The sequence below is a fragment of the Trematomus bernacchii genome, unplaced genomic scaffold (genome assembly GCF_902827165.1).
Source record: "Trematomus bernacchii unplaced genomic scaffold, fTreBer1.1, whole genome shotgun sequence".
Classification (NCBI taxonomy): domain Eukaryota; kingdom Metazoa; phylum Chordata; class Actinopteri; order Perciformes; family Nototheniidae; genus Trematomus; species Trematomus bernacchii.
The window spans coordinates 1,653,774-1,672,565 of record NW_022988043.1 but is presented as its reverse complement, the minus strand read 5'-3'; the positions used below and the strand labels follow the sequence as shown (position 1 = coordinate 1,672,565).

The 18,792-nt window shown below is 40.3% G+C and overlaps 2 protein-coding genes across 2 annotated transcripts in view; both read left to right on the top strand.

Moving 5' to 3' along the window:
* The window catches only part of kiaa0825 (KIAA0825 ortholog), a 109,696-nt gene extending 98,697 nt beyond the window's left edge, over positions 1–10,999 (top strand). The window contains exon 23 of the mRNA XM_034117776.1: positions 10,706–10,999. Coding sequence (XP_033973667.1) covers positions 10,706–10,889 — 184 coding nt within the window. The 3' untranslated portion in view covers positions 10,890–10,999. The remainder of the gene's footprint in view (positions 1–10,705) is intronic.
* Positions 11,000–14,647: 3,648 nt separating this feature from the next.
* fam172a (family with sequence similarity 172 member A) overlaps positions 14,648–18,792 on the top strand; it is a 139,846-nt gene continuing 135,701 nt past the window's right edge. Inside the window, exons 1-3 of the mRNA XM_034117781.1 lie at positions 14,648–14,713; positions 15,446–15,590; positions 16,621–16,722. Of these exons, the coding sequence (XP_033973672.1) occupies positions 15,482–15,590; positions 16,621–16,722 (211 nt within the window). The 5' untranslated portion in view covers positions 14,648–14,713; positions 15,446–15,481. The remainder of the gene's footprint in view (positions 14,714–15,445; positions 15,591–16,620; positions 16,723–18,792) is intronic.

Genomic DNA, 18,792 nt, shown 5'->3' with positions numbered 1-18,792 from the left:
AGTTATGGTAACGCAACATGGCATGAGCTTCTGAGTCTGTTAAACAAAAAGCCCCATCCACACATTCATAAATAAATACACACAATCTGTTCACGATTCACGCTGGCTCATTGATAAAGGTATAATCCTGATGTGTGTGCCATCCCCTAAGGATGCTTCACAACTTGTACGAAAGGCATCTGTTTGCTCAAGGTGACTAAGACACTTTGGCAATGGATTAGACCTATTTGTTCTGCTTTGTGTTTTTCTGTGTACAGAAAGAATAAGATGCTGCTTTGGAATCAGCAGTTGGTGCTTTTGCTTGCTTTCTCAATCAGTGGTTGGTGAAAATGATACAGTTTCAGATGATGCCTTTGTTTGCTTATTTAAACTAGCGCTTTTTATGTTGTATTACAGTTGAATGATATAAACACTCGTGAATCAAAATCCACTGATTATAAGGATTAAATCTGTCTTCTGATCCAATGTACGGTCGGACAATTACTGTACCACCCCCTTCAGCAGCTGCAGCTACAGTACAACATGCTCCCTGAATGCAAAGTGAGAGAGACAATTAATGTATAGTAAGATGAATACTACATATAACAAACTTTATATATAAAGTGCATTCTCACTTTTGCAATGGATATAACGTCTGCCTGTTCCATGTATTGTCACTACATTGTTTGTGTCAGTATATTGATGCCACTCTATTTGTGACTCTAATTCCTCGACATTTACTGTATTTGGGGAATAACATAAATCCGATTTATTTTCAAAATGAAATCCATCTTTGTCAGTGTAATGTTATTTTGCCTGGATTTTAATTAAGGCCTTTGTGATGGTCCTGCCTCTGTCCTACTTTCTTTACTCCCCACTGATTCAATCTCATGGCAAATTCTTATTGACATGTGGGCAAGGTCACCGGGGAAGAAATGCCAACTTTTTAACAATTTTCTCTCAAAAGAGACCAAATGATTGATGTCATCTGACATTTAGTGTTGATGATGGCAGCCTCAGCCAGTAAAGTAGCGTGTTAGTGCCCCTCACCTCCTTTTATGACCTGCTATACAGCGCACTAGTACATTAATGTCAATAATGTGCTTAGCTTGTTCTAGCACATTAGTGCAAGAAAGACATGCAAGTGTGGGTCTGTACAGTGCAAATGCAAAGCAGGGAAAACTTGCATGGATAAAGGTTTTTAAAAAAGTCTACTTGGTTTGTTAGGCTTACATTAGTTGTCTTTTGTGATATCAGTGCCTGGAACCAAATCATGAATGATGTTACCTCGCTCTTTTCATAGAATTTGACAATGTTTGTATTTTCTTTCTGTGAAAAATGCTACACTGCCAGAGGGCTGTGTGTAAGTGTGTGAGTGTGTGCATGTTTGCTCTCCCGAGTTGACAATAGACCTTTACAGCATCAAATCCCTACAAGGTGAGGCACAACTCAAAAACATCTTTTCATCGCCTTCCTTATCTCTTTCACACTGCTGTTGGCAGCAAGAAGAAGAAAAAACTGAGAGAGGAAGCATTATAATTTTATTATTAGGACAGAGGGGGTAAAATAGAGCACATGCGATAAGGATCTAGAGATTAGGATGGAGCAGAACAATAAATTATGCAAAGTGTTTGAAAACACATACAGCTATAATTAAGTGCCATTTGATTTTAAATGAGGTGACAGCAAGGATTTATTTATCTCCTTAACCCCCTGAAACCGCCATTAGCATGGTAGAAAATGAACTGTTTGAACTGGTAAGAGAACAAGGCACTGATCTGATAAACAATAATAGAGCAACCCCAACCAAAAGCTCTCACACACACACACACACACACACACACACACACACACACACACACACACACACACACACACACACACACACACACACACATACACACACACACACACACACACACACACACACACACACACACATATATAAAGAAAGGTGAGATCAATGTCTGCATGGACTAATCAGTTCATTGCAGGCCCGCAACACTACGGGAGCCCATAGCTAATAATGTCATTATGAATGGCTGCTGTATTTACAGGATGGCCCTCGGTGAGGATTTCCACACCAACTAGTGTGGGTTGGTTCCAGTCGGTTGGTTCAATCATTTACCCACACTGTGCAACTATCGACAGGAATTGTTTTTTGTTGAAATAAAAGTGTTTTATTAGATGATTTAGATTATTTGGGTACAGGATGCAGTTTTCTTTTTGCCCCAGGCATTTCCCCCTTCAGAAGAGGAATGTGACAACACCTTCTAATGCTTTTGTTTGGAGTTACATTTTAGCATGCATGAATGAAATATCTGTGATTGGTCAGGTATACCTTTGAAACAGTGACTCTTGATTTGGTGCACTGCAGTGTGGATACCGAACCGTATGAAAAGTTATATGGAGTCCACAGACTTACTAACAATTATGGAAACTTTAAATGCATGTTGTTTCATAGCTGTGCATTTGGTCTTGTCTTTAGACTTAACTTGTGACATTACCCTCAATGTGGTCTTTTGATTTGTGAGAAGGTTGCAGTGTCGTCAATTTTATTCCAACATATCTGCTTGTTCTTCAGCCCGATCTCTCACCATTAAATCAACCGTACTAGCAACTTTGTCAACTAAGCCACAACAGCATCCATAAAAAAGTAGAACATGCTGAAATATGCAATTTATTCATAGTGGCTATGGAAATGATGTATAGCGTGGTTTGAATAGAAGTTTTGCCAGATCAATGTCTAAGAGCGAGGCCTTTGTCTAAGAAAGTCACAGTCTCTCAACCCTCAGCTCCTTAGTGGATTTCACAGTTTATATTATGCACAAATGACAAAGAGAACATACTGAATAAGTAATAAGCTATTTCCTGGTAGCACATTGAGGTGAAATCACAACGAACATCTTTTTTTCCCGCTCTGTATGCTGTTCAGTGGGGAGATTGCATGAGTGAATGCTTGTTCTCAGTGTTTGTGCATGTGTGTGTGAAGAGGGCACAATCTAAAGCTACTGACTGTTTATCTGAATCAGCTTTGTTCATTAATTCATGGGTGATATTTTATGCATCTGGTGACAAAGTTTAGAGAAGTAGAACCAAACACGAGACACTGTGGGAGATGGGAGGCTTCCATGATTGTTCTGTAATGGAATAAGTTGAGGAGGTTGCAAATCTTCTGGCGGCAGATTCAGTTGGACTGGTCAGTTAAAGGTTGAAAAGGATTGCAGAGAAATGCTGATAAAAGAAGCAATGACTCATATTCCGGAGACAGTTGGATTTCGTGTGGTGGTTGTCTGCAAAGTAAGGCTGATTACTGAAGGTGGTTCTTTGTAGGAAACTGGTGGACCAAGGCTGGAAAAAAGCTTCCAGGTATCAGAAAAACGTGTTTATTCAGAAACAAATCGCAATGAGATCATCAGGGGAAACTTGATGAACTGATGTGCCTTGAAAGACTGGAAGCATTAGAAGAAATCGAGGAGCAATCAGGGAAACTGCTTGGATTAAGGCAATCTATAAAAAAACAGGAGGTGGCATGTTGTGCAGAAAACACAGTCCATAACATTTCGGGTTGGTTTGAGGCTTTGTCTTTCTCCATATTAAGCTTTTGTATGTGCACATTTATATGCGTATGTGCGCTATTTTCCCCAAAGTAAGAGTCTGCTCATTCTCCACTTTTGTTATGTCCTTCCTGCTACTTACTTTCTCTCTCTTTGGCTCATGGGGGAAGTCAGATTGCCTCTGCTGAGATTTTTGATCCCAGAAACCTGCAGGCACACTGGAGCCACTAACAGGTACGCCTACCTACCTGTCTTCCAGGCTGACTTACTGACTGCCCTACTAACTTAGCCTCCCCTCGTTACTGCAGTAGCGTACAGGAGGGAGGTGATGGAAGGAGGATGAGGGGGGTCATGAGGAATATGGGGTAGATAATGGTAGGGTGTCATGCTCAGATAAGCATCTGTTTTAAAAAAGTATAATTTTAGTCCTGTCAAAAGATCAGAGTGTAACATCAGAAACGCATTATTGAAAGACATAGATTCAATGTCATAGATGGACAAGATTTATTTCAAGTCGCTTCTTCTTAGAAATAATTGTTGTGCCACATGTGTTGTGAGTTTGAGAGGCGGTGTCAAACAGCTGTCTGACATACACAGGACACGGCTGAGGGGTGCATAGGTGGTTAGCTCCCTTAATGAAGGGCCTTGCTGTAATGATTTACAGTAGCTCAGGTGAGGGAGGTCACACACACACACACACACACACACACACACACACACACACACACACACACACACACACACACACACACACACACACACACACACACACAGGCTTGAACACATGCTCACATTTCTCCATGTCACAACCTCCTCTTGGGTGCTGTTTCAGTGAAAGGTGCCAGCCTGCTCAGCCAAGCTCCTAACAAGAGCCAAACACTCTGGAAACTGAAGAGTAAGAAAAGAAAGGTGAGGTGAGGGGGGGAGAAAGGGAGGTGAGGAAGGGAGATAAGAGGAGCAGAGAGCTGTCAACCTCCTGGGACATGTGCAGGGCTCAGTGTCTATGTGGATCAGTCAGCTACTCTGCTGCACTGACCAGCACACATTTGCTGTGTGGATTTGGCAGGTGTTTGGTTATTTGCTGTTGTCTGCATGTAATAATACATACTCAAACAGCATGGATTCTAAATTGGACCTCACCTTGTCAAACACAAACAAGGCCCCTCACCTCTTTCTCCCCGGAGCAATATTTGATAGATCTTACCCACAGAAGCACAGCGAGCCTATTTGAGGAATGTACCAAACTGTGTCCAATAGACTAGTACTCACAGTCACACTACGGTGGACAAGCAGCCTAACGATGTCTGAAATACCAGGACAACTGCTATGATATGCTGTGATAATTGCTACCCTCCTGTCCGTAGTACAAATAAATGTGGAATCGGTGGGCAAACACATTAATATGGAAATGTCTACATTAATTTGGAGCATGGTCTAAATTATTCAGTAATTAAGCCACTGCAAATTTACACAAACTTTCCCCCTGGATGACTGGAGAGACTAGTGAGGAGCTAGAAACAGAGGGATTTGAAATATGTGGTCACATGATGTGAATGCAGAGTCATTTCAGTCAGTGAATTCAGGCACAGCTTAAAATGTGGTTGTACAGGCTCCGCTCTCATATGAAATGTGTATGGCTATCGACATTTTACTTGGCTACCTTAGCTGAACTGACTGTTAACTAATATCAGCATGTTAGCATTAGCCTTCATTGAGCACTGCAGATGCTTACAATTACTTTCTGAAATGCAGGTTTCAATGGTGAAATAAGCCGACAAATTAAGATACACTTTGAATAACTAAAACATTCTAAATAAAAACAGCAGACTAACAATGAGTACACAGCCAAAATCGAATTGACTTACATTAGTGATAAATAAACAGGTAACGGAGACATACAGTTAAGTACACCATCCTTTTAGAATGTTATTTTCACTACAGCTGTATAACACTTGCTATTTCCCTCTGTCTCTCTCTGGGTTTGGATTCCTCAGGATTAGTGTGTGTGTGTGTGTGTGTGTGTGTGTGTGTGTGTGTGTGTGTGTGTGGTGTGTGTGTGTGTGTGTGTGTGTGTGTGTGTGTGTGTGTGTGTGTGTGTGTGTGTGTGTGTGTGTGTGTGTGTGTGTGTGTGTGTGTGTGTGTGTGTGTGTGTGTGTGTGTGTGTGTGTGTGTGTGTGTGTGTGTGTGTGTGTGTGTGTGTGTGTGTGTGTGTGTGTGTGTGTGTGTTCTATTTAAGGAAAAGGCCCTTTGTGTCCTGTGATGTGCTGGACTTATCATTGCTTGGATTTGGAGTTTAAACCACAGTGCGTTTGAAGTTGTGTGTTTGTGTGTGGCTCGGCGCAAGCACTTGTGTGTGTGTGTGTGTGTGTGTGTGTGTGTATGCTTGCCCCTGAGCCTGTGTGTGTGTCTAAGCCAAAGCACGTACAAGCGTGTCAACTTGTGTAACTGTGGATGTCCTTTCAAAGGGCCTTCACAGATCTGTCCGGGGCCCTTTGATCAGGCCTTCTATGACTCGCCTGCTCTCGACGGGCTGCGTGCTGGGTGGGAGACAAGGCTTTTTGGACATGGATGAGACTGGATTTAACCCACACATTTATACGCACACACAAACCTAAGCATCAACGCATAAAACCACATATTGAAGAATTTAGATAATGGCTTACTGACATTTACAATAGTGGCGAATCACTCAAATGTGATAAAATATGTTTTAAAAAGACGCAGTGAACATAATATGCAACGATGCAGATGTGTGTGTAAGATTGTGTGTGTGCATGCCTTTGTATAAGTCAAAGTGTTATCACAAAGTCAGAAAGTAATACAAATAATACGCATCTCTAAAGGATTAGTTTTGAGTTGGTTAGTAGCTGCAATTTCAATTTTGTCATCCTACCAAGTATTGTAATACTGCATTGTTGATATAGTCATTTGCATTGGTCTATATTGAAAGCAGCAGCTGCAGAGTAAATCTACCGATTCATGTTTACTTTAAAAAATATTTGCTTTGATATCCCATGTTTGTGTCCCCTGCTGATTAAGTGTGTGCCTTGTAGCTTTTGAGAGGACATCAGTTTGGATTGAGATGGATCTCAGGTAGGGTCTAATACTGAGTGGCATCACCGCACCACACGGACATACTGTAGACCTGACACTGAATTGATCTGACAATAGAATGGATCAGTGTTGCCGCTAGTAAGTCAGAAGGTAGAGCATAATCCCCTCTGTCAAGTCTCTGTCTCGTCAATATTCAAATCCAGCCGGCTGTCCAATGGCTGTCAGTTACAATCTCCCTCTGGCTCATGGCCTAGCACAGGCACATATCCAAATTGAATTGGAAGTTTTGCTTCTCAATGGAAATTGAGTCTAAAAGATGACCCTCCTGCCCTGTATTGTTGACTTGTCAGTTGCCCCAACTGGACTATATTCTAATGTACAATATCTATACTCAATCTTTCCCTTTTTTGTGTTTCCCTAAGTGGCTTTTCATTTTGCTTTCAGTTTTTGTATAGCCGTTGTCTACCTCTGCTTACCATGATTTTTTTTCACTTGAATGTCAGAGGTGATTTCAAGGAACCATGTAGATTGAGATAAAATATTTGGACAGGTTGTCTCGCAAATTGTGACTTTGCTTTCTGATGAATTTAGCCCCAAAATGGTTTCTGACTATGTCTTTGTGCTTTCTCCTGTAATTACGTATTCCCATACATTCTGCCTCTTGTGTTGTAAGCGTGAAATAAGATAGTATGGACTTCTGCTAAATTATATATCCTTCCACCAATCCCCCTTTCCCCTCACTTTTACACATCACCTGAAATCAGAAAGAAGGAGCTGCTTGAATTTTGAAAAGTTGTTGTGGTCAGGCTGAAAAGGTTTATCTATTGCATGCTTTCTCTGGGGAGGACTGCTCACTCTGAGCTGTCTAGAATTTAGTTGTTTCATAAATCGCAAGTCTTGATACATTGATGCACGTCTCTTCTTTCAGAGACGTAGGGTGAATGTGAGTGTCTTGGTTAGTGCGCGATTCTCTTGTCAGTTATGAACCCATTCTGTGATGTGAACTGCTGAGAAAAGTTCATTCTTTACAGAGAAACTAATTCATTTTTTTGTATATTTCCAGGTTTTTACCCCAAATGAGTTGCTTGAAGATGTGAAGACATGTCAAATAATGTTCTTTCACTCAAAGTTACCTGACTACACATCTAAAACAGAAAGTGGTTTTCACAAGGGTGAAAATGATGGGGGACATTTAACCACCTCTCTTTCTCTCTGAATCTCTCTCTCTTGTTCAGTCCCTCTCCTCCTACTACTGTGACACATGTCGCCCTGGCTTGCATGGAAAGGCCTGACCTTTGGAAAGTTTAGCACTTTAAATATTTAGGCTTGGGTTATGATGGATCCTCCAGGCCCCGCGGCAATGTGCGAAGCCTCTGATTAGGGCTGCTGTCAGAGTCATTTAGCCGAGTGTCTGGCTGTCGGTGGCGCTCTCTGTTTGACAGGCGAGCCTTTTAAACAAACAGCGGTCCCAGTGGCAGAGCAGGCAGGGCACCCAGCGCAGCACAAACACCCAACACTCTGAGAGAAACCACTCAGCCCACTGACAGCTGCAGAGGAAACCACTGGCCACTGTCTCTCATGATCTTCCAGGCACTTTGTTGCTTTCTTTCACACAGTCTATACTTGTACCTCTGCCTGTTTTCATTTTGTCTCCGTTCCTTTTTGCTCCTCTCTGTCAATATATTTTCTTCATCAGAGTTTACACCTGGTCTTTGTTATGCTCTGTCTCTGCAAGCTGCTGAAATCAAACATTAAAGTTTCATCTGTGGTGTGTGTTGAGTAAGATTTAGTAAGGTAGGTGATTGCCGGATGATCTCTGAGCAGGGCTTATGCTCTTAATTTGTCAAACATCCCTACTTATTATCAGCTGAAAATCAGGATGGATGCTCGCTGCCTTGTGTCTGCATCGTCCCGTGATTAGGACAGCTTACATTGATGTTCATGTTGAAATACATCTGAGCCAGCCTTTTCATCTCATTCTGAGACAATCTCCCGTGGCATCAATCCTGTAAATATATGAGTCTTAATATGTGTGTCCTATTCTGTATTCAGAGGAAGAGCCATGTCAGCAGCTCCAGTATTAATGCATGAGAAATGAGCAGAGCCCATATGAATTAAAGGGTAAGACTCCCCTTATTAAGATGTAAATTCTGAGGAAAACTTGCAGAAATGAGGATACAGGGAAGTTATTGTCAACTTTAGCCTACTTATGCATTTCTAAGAGGCATTGTTATGTTACAGCTGTTGAATTAGATACACACAGCAAAGCACCTTGTGTATTTGTTGGCTAATTTTCAGCACGAGATCAACCAATCTCAACGAATATGTAACCTATACTTCACGGAACAATTGACACTTTTGGCAACATTATCTAGTGACAATATACATGGCAACTATCGTGGTAATTCAATCTCTGTCTGTGTGTGCTCCCTCTTCTTTTTCTCCCTCTCTACCTCTTTCTCATTTCAAATTTGCACTTAACACCTTCCTGGGGAAAGGCTTCTCATTCATCAACGGTGTTTGTCCCGGTGACAAGCAGGGCGCCTCCTGCATATCAATATCAGCTAAGACAATGCTGAGCCTGTAACCTTCAGCTAAATGTCATTCTGCTTAATCCTATTTGAAAATTAAACATTGAAAAACCTTTAGCGTACCTTCCTGTCTTCCTTCCTCTCTCGCTCCCTCCTTTATTGGCCGTTCCTATAGCTGTCTGCTCTCCCTCACCCCCTTCCTGCTCTAGTTTCGCAAACTGTGTGACATTTGTATTGTCTTGTTTGTTTGAGTGTTTGTATCCCATAATGGTTATTTAGAGGAACTGATTTTAATTTTATGTCACTGAAAAAATAATATAGGGGCAATTTGTCTGCCCCTAGTAGTCATCTACATGATTCCTCTACGCAGAGACAGCCATCATCAAAGAGGCAGACTTAACTACTTCTCCCTTTGTTCTACTCACTCTGTGATGGATGTAAAAAAAAAAAGAAATCCAGAAATTTGTCAGAAAAAAGCGAAGCAAGTGACCAAAGTTGTTTGTTGAGGGAGAACAGAGTCAAATGAGAGGAAACCTCTTTGTCAAAGCAGCATATTTACAAAAACAGATCCTCCCCTTACAGATGGTAATTACTACACTGACAGTGGTTAGCAAGCAGAGGAAGAAGATGTCTAATTTATCCACATACACACTTTAACAGAGGCTGAAACTTCATCAGACTTCTCTGCATTAAGAGGCCGCCTTCTTAGTATGCATTAAACACATTTTTGATATAGTTGGTGTTTTACCCCTTTTTTTCGTCTTACACAGATTTACAACGCACACACAGCATATCTATATGGTACATGTTTGAAGATACTGTGAGGAATCTGAGGGGGGGGGGGGGGGGAGAGGAGGGAAGGCAGGATAAAAGGAGACGTGGAGATTGCAATGAAAATGCAATCATTTGCAGTCGGACAGATATAATTCTCCTTTGGAGAGAGTGTGATGCGGCAGCTCAAAGACAGCCTTCAGCCAGCTCTCTATATGGGTTTGATTGACCACAGTTGCTCGTCAAGAGACGCCATTGAAATACTCAGAGTCAATTGCAACGTGCCTACCCATGGATTATCATATTGAAGCCCTTCATTCACTCTGGAGCTCGAAGAATTATAAATTATTATGGAAAGACACACTGTAAACAGTATTTAAACACGATTGAGAAGCATCCACATGTGAGGAGTAATTTCTGTGTCACCCAGACAGGGTTGATATGAAGTTCAACAGTTGTTATACCAGGACTGAACCACAGTTACCTTCAAATTCACAGAAAGGGGGAAAACACCGAGAATTACGGAGAGCCAAACTATTTTGGTTCCATTTTGTTCTGTTTCAATGTTGTCTAAAACCCATAATAACAATGTGTATGTATGTTTGCAAGTGTGTTTGCTTTGTGCGAGTCCAAAAGTCTGATAATGATTATGATTATTTTATCACTTAAAAGATGAAAGAAACTCCCATGTAAGAAGTTAAATGTGGCTTATCAAGCATAGGGAGTTTGTCTGTGGTGTGTGTGAGAGTTATTATTTTGTCTAACAGACTTGGAATTAAAACGACTTACGTTGTGTCCCTCGATGCTTTCCAGGTGGGAGATGCAGAAGGATGCAGAGCTGGAAGACGGAGAGAAATGTATTGTAGAGGAACTTCAGAAAGCCTATTTTGTTTGCTGCTGCAGCCCAGGAACGCAGGACTGTCCCGGAGCTGATGAGACACTCGCAGAGCAGACCCAGGGGGAAACACAACAATCCGATAAAAGTGCTGCCCAATAACAGTGCATGCAGTTGGATTTTTTTTTATCACGTTGTAAATGTTTTCTTGTAATACTAAGTTGCAGCTCTCAAGGTAGTATAATCTGTGTGTGTGTGTGTGTGTGTGTGTGTGTGTGTGTGTGTGTGTGTGTGTGTGTGTGTGTGTGTGTGTGTGTGTGTGTGTGTGTGTGTGTGTGTGTGTGTGTGTGTGTGTGTGTGTGTGTGTGTGTGTGTGTGTGTGTGTGTGTGTGTGTGTGTGTGTGTGTGTTCACATTTGTGTGTGCACTGTGTGCAGCAAGTTTGAATATGTGTGTGCAGGAAAATACGAGTGAGAGAGCGGACAAGAAACTGTGGAACAACAAAAAGTCTGAGGCAGACGTTGGCTCCCTCTTTATGCACACGTCTCAGACAAACTCTCTGAGCTTTTCTGTGCTGCTTCAGACATTTCATCTTTTTGGAGCACACCTCCATAAATCAGTTCTGGGAAATGGAGAGCCTGGATTTGTTTGCCTGGGACAAGATGGGACTGTGTGATCACTGTTGGTAGTTTTTTTTGCGAGACAGTGAGTGTAAAGACATTGGTGTCAGCATACTTTCTCCTGCTTCCTAAAAGCAAACATCAAATATTAAGGTGTGGAAGCAAGATGATGTATGTTTTGATTACAGCGTGTCCCAAAAATCTGCCCCACTATATAATATCAGTCAGTATTTTGTGAAAACTGTGAAAACATTTATTTTATGTGTTATAAGATGGCTCAGTATATTTTTCCAGTTTTGTCCATATTTTGTGATGTATGAGATGGAGAATGTTTTAGAATTAAACATGAAAATAAAATCATATTCTTACTTATACCATTGAACAAACTTCAGTCATCGATCAATCTGTGTGATCTCTGTGCAGTCAATAATGTATGATAATATTACTATGTAGTAAGCATTCTTAAATACTTACATCAGATGTTCTTTCGTGGTATATCTGATGTTCAGATGAGGATTAAACCACCCAAATGATGCTCTTTTCATTAAAAATAATATCATTTCAACTCACATAGGCTCCTGCACACCCTGTGCAATTCCTTCGAGAGAGCTGGAAAAGGATTCCTGCTCCAAAGAGAGTTGTTCCTTCCTTTAACTAGATAAGATTAATGCAAATGTAGCAAGATTGCAATCGGCAAACCACTTAGAGAATACAAAAGACAACAAAATGGTTAGCAAGTGAATTCTGCCTATGCATCTTAACACAGGCTAAAAGGCAGCAAAGCATGATGAGTCTTTGTACATGTATTGTATTTGATATAACAATTAAACCTTGTTTGTGTTGCAGTAAAAATAGTCTTTAACTAGCCAAACTGTTATTGTAAGATAACTGTTTTCTGTCAAAGAAATGCTTTGATCTCTTTCTTTTTATCCCTCGCCATCCCTCCTAAGTAAGCACCTGTAAGGTTATCCTTTTGTATTTCCATTGGGTGAGCTTTAGAAGACAGCTGTCAGAAAAGCTGACAGTATAATTCACAACAAATCATTACAAAGAATGATTCATCACAAAGAATAAACGGAATATTCTATTATACAGTATTCATTTGGGGATTATCAAACCTACATAAGCATTTTAGAATCCCGGAGCTCATCATGACATATTCATGCAGGATAAACAGCCGCAGCATTTTGACTCCTGTGATTTCCATTTCAATTGATTACCCACAGTATATTAGTCCATTATGCACAGCAAACTATCACAGAAGACACATGTTGGTTTTATTTCTATGTTCATCCATTGAGTACAACAAGCTCTGTGTCAGCATGCTGGGATCCAAAGTAGTAGCATAACGGGAGGAAAATCCTCCTGCTGCAGCACCGTGGTTTCACTTTATCAATCAGGTGCTTATTCTTTATTATTTTAAGTTACAAACAAGTCATAGTGCATTTTTCTCCATATTTAAAGGTGGGGTAGGTAATTTTGGAGAAACCAGCTCGAGTGCGCTAGAATTTGAAAATACACAGCCGGAAAAAATCTGCCACTTCCTTACAGAGCCCCTCCTCCAACACACACGAACGTGCACATGACCAATGAGGGCACGAGATAAGTTTGTGCACAGATGGAAGGCTGACAGGCAGGTAGGCCATCCAGTTATTTTAGCCGGGCCGGCTAAAATGATTGGTCGTGCTTTTTACAGTACTACGGCTTCCACAGATGACATTTTTTTATGGATTTTTTATCAAAGCACTTAAGATATTCATTGCTATCGGGATGTTAAGAGCATTCCATGGAATATAACAAAAAGTGTATCTCGAGCCGGTTTCTCAAACTTACCTACCCCACCTTTAATGTCAATTCCAAATACACTGGCTAAGCAATTCTAAAAACATTACAGAGCACAAGAGCACTGAGCTCCACCAAGACCATGTTCCAATGTTACACCGTGTTTCATGAAAAATCAAGCCACTAGGTTTTCTAAATTCATGCTGACATACAGACAAACACAAAAAGACAAACATGCAAACCTAAAAATACATACCCTACCATCTGAAAGTATCGCACATTCGCACAATTGCTGAGGGCCGACCAAGACTCAAGGACTTTATTTGGACTTACAATAATTGATAACCTTCCCAAACCCTAAGTAGAAGAATATGTCCAAGTTTAAATCTCAGATCATCACCTCTCCTCTCTTTTGTTGCATTGAGTATTGATTAAGGGAAAAGCATCTATTTTATCATGTCAATCTCAGTGGATTCCAATGCCACATCTCGTTTCTTATTTGGGTCTCCCCTCGCAGCATTTCCAGTCCTCTGCTTGAGGAAACAGGGTAGCTCAGCTCCCTTGATAAACAGTTTCAACTTCTAGAGGACGTCCACAAGTAGGTCATACTGTACAGCATAAGTTAAAACAGGAGGCTATTTCTGTTCATTAAAAAACACATCAACAAGAAGAGTTGCAGGTACATTATACAGGAGAGTATAGGGCAGGTGTTCCTTGGTACATTTAGGTCACCTGTGGCACACTATCAGTGATTCTAACTGGTCTCTTAACCATTTAAAACAATGAAAACATTGTATTTTCTATCCCCTTGAACGTTCTTGATCTGATGGATTTCACTTGGGCAGTTTTGTGGGAACAGTCCTGAAAATGTTCACAACAACAGCTTCCTCCAAGATAATCTGATGTGCTAAAGGTTGACAGTTTGATTAAATCATTATCCTCTTTTATTATTATTTTAAACATAAAAAGTTTTATATTTTTCTAATTGTTATGTAAGTAAAATCAAATACGTTTTATTGGCAATGCCTAACATATGTTTGAGTGGTGTGGCTATATTGGTTAAATACATGTGTAGGCGTTTAGCTCCCTATTTCTCCTGCAAAAGCTCTTGTTTGCAATGGATTTGCATAAGTGAATGTGTTAACTTTTTTGTAAGATTAAATACATAAATTAAAACATTTGAGTGAAACTATCAATAGTACAGTAGGTTTCCTATTACGCATGATAAAGGAATGTTATATAGTATGGGGGAGTGTGATCTACACCAATGCATATATGAAATAAAATAAATGTTATTTGCAAAGAATTGAAATACCTTTCTGAAATGCACTTGAGTAGAAATATAAAATTAAACAAAATGAAAAGTAAAATAACCTGTAGTGAAGTACATTTAAGTTAAAACATCTGTATAAACGATAAGTATAAAACCGAGCAGCAGCTGTGCTACTGTCTCTTTAAAAATCCCTTCCAGTCCGTTGCCCCGGTAACCCGGAAGCTTCACGTGTTATGCTCTGCATTGCTCAGCCCTTCCTGTTTTAGAAATGTCAAGGATGCAGCGTCGACTGGACTGTCGCATATACTGATGGTGTGTGAGTCGAAACAAAAAAAGCATGTGTGCATCTACTGTAAACAGCTGTTCCTCTCCGAAATGTCTTTCGTTTGGTTGGCACGAATGTGAAATAAAAGCAAGAATGTATCTTTGTACCTGCTCGAAATGGCTCCACGAGAAGCGAGAGCAAACATTTCGCGAGTTGTTTGTAAAGAGTGCGAAACATTAAACATACTGTATTTTGAATGTTGTTGAGATAAAGACAGAGTAGTCTGAGGTAAGCGTAAATGACTGTTTGTCACTGTCTTCAGCGTGGTTTCAAAGCAAGAGTAACTTAAAGTGCTAACGTTATGATTTCAGTTGTTCCACGTGTGCTAAGTTGTGTGAATACACGCTGCTAACAGCTGCTTGTTTGTTAGCAATACTGTTGACAAATAGTTGTAGTTAGCTGTTGCTGCTTTGCAGTGTTTGTGCAGTTTGAATTAACACTCCACCGTTTCAATCAGTTAGCTAAACACTTGTAGCTTGTACAGGAGTGTAGTACTCAACAGTTAGTTTTACTGTTCTGGCACAAAGCCACCTTACAGGTGCAACAAGCTTTACGGCACTTACATTTATGGCATGTTGTAAACAAAGAAGGAACTCATTATTTGACAGGTACTGGCATGTAAGGGATATAACCGGATGTCCCTCAGTGCATGTGCTACAACTGGAATCTCTCTAAGTCATTATTTGTTTCTCTTTTTTAATTCCAAACTCATGTCACAGGGTACATCTCAGTGATATTTGGGAGAAGAGGACTCAATGATCTCTCATCTCTGTGCTGCCACACCAGTCCTGTACATATTGTGGATCGCAATGGCCCAGATAGCTGCTGGCCAGGAGGACAGAGAGAAAACTACTGCACTTAAAGGTAAACATGAAAAGATCGTTGTGAAAATGAAACATGGAGGCTGTTCTCTTAAAACTAACTACAAGAGCTGGGAACTATACTGTACGAGAAGAAAATGCGTCCACAAAACAGGTTTATGACAACCCAAGTGGCACTTACTTCATATATCAACATTTGTCTTGTTTATAATGTATTTATATGTTAGTTTAACTTGTCACTTCACTGTTTCAAAGCTCTGAACAGCATTATATCAAACAAAAACAAAAATAATAATAATATTTGAACACACTTTTAGAGAAATGTTTGTTGCTTTGACTTTTTTCTTATCTTGACATGACGGCTAGCCCACCAACATGTCTGATTTGAATGATCTATGACACACATACAAACTGTAGTTCATGTTACTGACGATGTCCAGCCTAATTGTCGTAACATTAAGTCTGTCCTTATTTCCGAAATCTAGTTCTTAGAAGTTAGGTACCACCCTGAGTTAAAATTATAAATGGCATTATGAAAATGTGAAATGCCACACATTGTATGCATACTCAAATACATTTGGCAGAAAAACAAATAGGTCTCAAATTGTTATAAAAGAAAGTGCAATCTCTTTCATGCCAATTTGTGATTGTGTGCCATTAATATGTATGTTGACTGTTATACTGTATAATTTTTTTTCCCATAATCTGAAACTTTACTTACCAGTTAATATTAGGCTCTCTCGAACAGTAGATGTTCCACCACCAACATATTTACCCACTCTTTAGAACATTTATTTGCTCAACCCCCCACCTGCTAGAAACACACTATTTCCAGGTAAGTGATACAATTAGCTGGACATTGTTAATTGATATTTTTTGTTGTGGTTATTATTTCATGGGAATATCCTATCTTCCACCTGTTAAGATACTTTAGGATAATGAAAAGCTTTTAATGTAAGCAATTAGGTAAGATTTTGTCAAAGTAGTTGCTCTTTCTTTCTCCTGAAGGAATCAGCTCCAATGAATGTTGTCACACATTTTTGCTCACCTTTGATCTTATCTTTTTTCTTCAGACTTGCTGTCAAGAATAGATTTGGATGAACTGATGAAGAAAGATGAACCTCCATTCACTTTCCCCAAAACACTGGAGGAGTTTGAATATGCCTTCAATGAATGTAAGTACATTTTGTAGTCTTTAAAGCATACAAAGCCTTCTGCTTATACTGTACCACCAACAAAACACCAAATCTTGTGAACTGTAAGTTTAACAAACAACACTTCTGACAGTTCAAGAGTTGTTCTAAAGCTCAGGTGCATAACAAGTTAAATCTGGCACTGTGTTGTGTAAAAAACACATACGGTTTCAGGTATAAACTATAGCACCGGAAACATAATCTAAAGAAAGGGGGTTCTCAATGTTGATTTTTAATACAATACATGTTGTTCAAAGCAGTGGATCCTAATATTTTCATCTTGTGACCCCTTAAAATGAACAAACCATTTGTCACTTAATAAATATAATTCATACACAGTGTTTCCCACAGATCTGAAATATACTTGGGAGGGTTGCTGGTAGCGGGGGGGGGGTTTGAGGTGACGTGCCTTTGTGACGTGCAACAACATTAACATTAACATGAACCTTTCTGTTGGTCGCTTGTTAGCAGACCCTTCACGCCATGGCAGAGAGAATAGGTACAGGCAGGGCCCATAGTGTTAGCCCTATAGTTTAAATCTACTACCCACAAATAAACATATGGACATGGGTTACTATTTGAGTAATAAGTAGGGGTGGACTTCAAATCCTCTAGGGGGGTCTGGGGGCGTGCTCCCCCGGTAAGATTTTTTATTTTATTTTGGAGTTAAATGCAATCTGGTGCACTTTCAGGGGGAAATAAAGAGACTAGATCTATGGGAACACCTATATGAAACAGAACTGTATACATTTCAATAATCATAAAGTGTATCTTACCTTTTTTCCCCTAGTTAACTTTTTAATTTTTTATTCATGCATATTTTACTAATCACTACCCCCTCAAATGGAAATATGTGTTTACATAAATGGTGACCAAACCGTTTGAGACCCACTGAGAACTTAGACTAAGTTAACTATCTAAACACTCAGAGTCCTTTACCTCACCTGAGCTGAGGTTATCCCGAGCTTGAATGACACACAGAGACCAATCGAGGGCCTTGATTTATGATCTGTATGACAGTGGCCATGTCGGCAGGCCACGTCATGTAGACAGCCAGTCACCCTGTGTGAGGCAGGCCACTTAACAGGCCAGGCCATCGGGAAACCCCCCGGTCCTCCCGATGACCAGTCCGGGACTGGGTACAGGAGGCGTAGAGTGAGGGATCATTGTCCACAAGTTAATCGATCGCAGATGGCGTCGTGGTCGCGGACGAAAAAGAAAAAAACGAAAAAACGAAATGGGTCGCGAAATATACTTGGGCGGCCGTTAATATACCTGAGCGGCCCGCCCAAGTATAGTCTATGTGTGGGAAACCCGGATACATGTGAATGATGCAGCTGATTTCTAGTATTGAAATATATGTTTAATGTATTGGGTCACTTTAAAAAAAACTTAAATAATAAATACACTGCAATATCATTTGAATTATTATTAGTGACCTAAAGAGTTAATAGGGTCATGTAAATAAAACAAATGTGTTTTACCTTCTATTATTCCCCTTTTATCATCTTGTGAAGATGAATCATGTGACCATTAGAAGGGTCCTGACCCCCAGGTTGAAAACCACTGACCTACAGAGTTTGGTTGCTTCCACTTGATTCTTGTTAGAGCTGCTTTGAAACAAAATTACCATAACCCTTCATTAAACTAAGACAGTTTAAACGTAATCTGTCTGTGTGCAATTACCGCTCTCCTCAGTGTAATGTCACTGTTTTTGAATTAATGACCTGAAACTGTCTCTGCTGTCACCTGGGACACTTTGGGTGTAAAAGTGTTCTGAAGATGTGTGTGTCTGTGTGTGCATGTGGCAATAATTAGTGACAGGAAGGAGCCGAGCTGGACCCAGAGTGGTGCTGCTCCATGAGATATAAAAGTCTCTTTAGAATTCTCTTGGCTCGCTTTAATCAAACCAGGTGGAAAGAAGGAGGAAGAGTTAGAAAGAGGGAGGGGGGGGGGGTGGTTTTGACTCTTAGTACTCAGTAGCCCCTCTCTCTCTCTCTCTTTCTCCCCCCTTCCTCTGTGCTCTGTCAGTGTCTCTGCTGGCTGTCTGGC